At 42.8% G+C, this 2,425-nt stretch overlaps 1 protein-coding gene across 1 annotated transcript in view; it reads right to left on the bottom strand.

Moving 5' to 3' along the window:
* mpp7a (membrane palmitoylated protein 7a) overlaps nt 1-2,425 on the bottom strand; it is a 476,133-nt gene that overhangs the window by 283,661 nt on the left and 190,047 nt on the right. Inside the window, 1 exon segment of the mRNA XM_037694433.1 lies at nt 1,768-1,938. Coding sequence (XP_037550361.1) covers nt 1,768-1,938 — 171 coding nt within the window.

Here is a 2,425-nt window from a genome sequence, read left to right as displayed (position 1 = left end):
ATATACATATATATGTATATAAATTAAAACTCTGATGAACCAGATTCTACAACAACATCTAGATTTAAATTTTTATAGGTTTTCATCATCATTTGATGTATTTGCACTCATTGTGTCTACTTTTAATGTTCATTTTAGATGTGTGGTTTTCTTTCTTGTTCACATATATACATTTTATTTTTAGCTTTGCTTTAAACTTCTTGTTTTGTGATTTGTACATTTGTGGGTTAAAATAAAGTTGAACTGAAGGTTGTCTCTTTTCTTTAAACATGTTTGAGGGAAATATTCCTGAGATCTAATAGTTTTGTGTCTTTTTATGATTTTCAGCTGAGTTAACAGTCATTAAAGTATATTTAGGAAATAAGCAAATTTAGGATTTCATGATAAAGCTGGCACCGTTTATTTTATTATTTTTTTAATCTTCAACGCTAAAAAATACATATACATATATATATATATTTTTTTTTTTATGACCAGATCTGCTGGTCTCACACGATCCTCTCCTCCGGAGACAGGACGGGCAGGCTCATCTTCTCAGCTCCGAGCCTAGCTGGTGACTCACAGAGGCCGTTCCAAGACCCCAGCCACGCGTAATCATGAAGGCCCGACACGCGCAGACAGGCAGACAGAGACGGGTCTGCGACAAACGGTGGAAGCGATTTTAAAAAACATTTTACGTGTAAAAAAAATAGTGATTTTTAAATCGCTTCAGCATTTTTTAAAAACATTTTTTGTATAAAAACAAAATATTATTTTATTTAAAAATCGCTTCAACTGTCCGTCCCAGACTGTCCAGTCCGCCTGACTGCCGGGCGGGATCGGGATTCAGCCTTCATGATTATGCGCGGCCGGGGTCTCGCAACGGCCTTATGCGAGTCCCCATCTCCAGCTTCGCAGTGACCAGCGGAGCTCTGAACACACAAGGCTGGTATCCGGAACCCGAGCCTTCAAGTCAGCACATCGAAGGATCTTCCGCGGTGACCAGCAGAACTCAGAGCTGGGGAGATGACGCCCTGCCCGGCCTGGTGCTCCGAGGCTCTGGGGGGAGGACCGAGGTACACCAGCAGAGCTCCATCCAGCTTGCTCTGAATTATGTCGTCGGCCACCAAGCACAAAAAACGCCAGCACGTCAGCATTAGACCAAGATGTTGTCAGTATTGTTTTTTAAATCTTTAAAATAAGTCCAGCCGCTGCTCCAGTCCAAGAAATTGCAAATGGCAGATCATTGTTTTGAAAAGTTTCTGAAGGATCTAGTGACTCCGCCCCCGACTCCGCCCCCGACCAATCAGTGACTGACAGTGTTCTGACGTCACGTTTTAGTACCTCTTCGTTCGGGTTAGAACCACAGAGCCAAGGGTACTGAAAATAGTAACAGGTGCTAAGTACCGGTAATAATGGAAAAGCCTCAGAACCGAGCCAAGTAGGGTCCAGTCGGCCCGTACCGGTACTAATGGAAAAGGGGCATAAGTCAAAGCTGGTTTTGATCATCTCAAACCCACAGCTTTACATTGTTGATGTGCTGCGATTGCTTCCACAACCCTCCCCAACACTCCACTCAGAACTCAGATATGCTGATTCCACAATGATAAACCACCAAGACTTCCCAAAAAAAAAAAAAAAAAAAAAATCCACAATCTGGCTGATATTTCAAGGTGTAGCACGGTCATCATTCAGTGTGAGGGGAGGCTTTCAGAGGCACCTGGAGTAGCGTAAGCAGTGACTTGACCGATGGACATAGATTTTTAGGCATTCATTTTTTCTACTTACCCACTAGGACCACTAGTCTGTGTTTAGCTCCACTTTGTCTGCGGTAGAGGGCAACCTCCTCATATGTGGGCACGTCAGCCATATCATACATTTCACTCTTCTTGGACTCGTACATGGACTTGTTGGTTTTTCTAGTTCTCCAGCTGAGACGGAAGCTGCTCCTGAAAACAGCTGGATGGAAATAAATAAATAAATTAATTAATTAGTAAACAAACAAACAAATATATATTAGGGATGGGGCCGATCCGATGCAGTATCGTAATGGTCTCCGATACCAGCATAATTTACCTATCGGATTTTCCGATCCAACCTGCCAATATTTCCGATCCATGATGCGCATCTGTAGTTGCGCTGCACGTTGGCTTCAAACTATGGAATGGATTTCCTGAACGGAGGCATGTCTCATGAAACCAGAGTAATAAGACCCGCCTCACATTCAGGAAATCCATTTCAGAGTTTGCAGCCAGCTACAATGTGAGGACTGAGTTAACAGCACTGTGGCTAACGGCTAACCATCTTTTCATCTAAACATTTCTGCTGTGTGGAAGTATTTTACACTAGAAACACCACCAAACAAGACAGCAACGTGCAATGTCTGCAGAGCCATAGCACCACATTAAACTGCGGTAAAGTTAGTTTTACGATGGACATTCGAGCT

Source organism: Nematolebias whitei, chromosome 20, assembly GCF_014905685.2.
Source record: "Nematolebias whitei isolate Nwh7 chromosome 20, NemWhi1, whole genome shotgun sequence".
NCBI classification, from domain to species: Eukaryota; Metazoa; Chordata; class Actinopteri; order Cyprinodontiformes; family Rivulidae; genus Nematolebias; species Nematolebias whitei.
The sequence above is the reverse complement of the archived record's forward strand: the minus strand, read 5'-3'. Positions and strand labels throughout refer to the sequence as shown.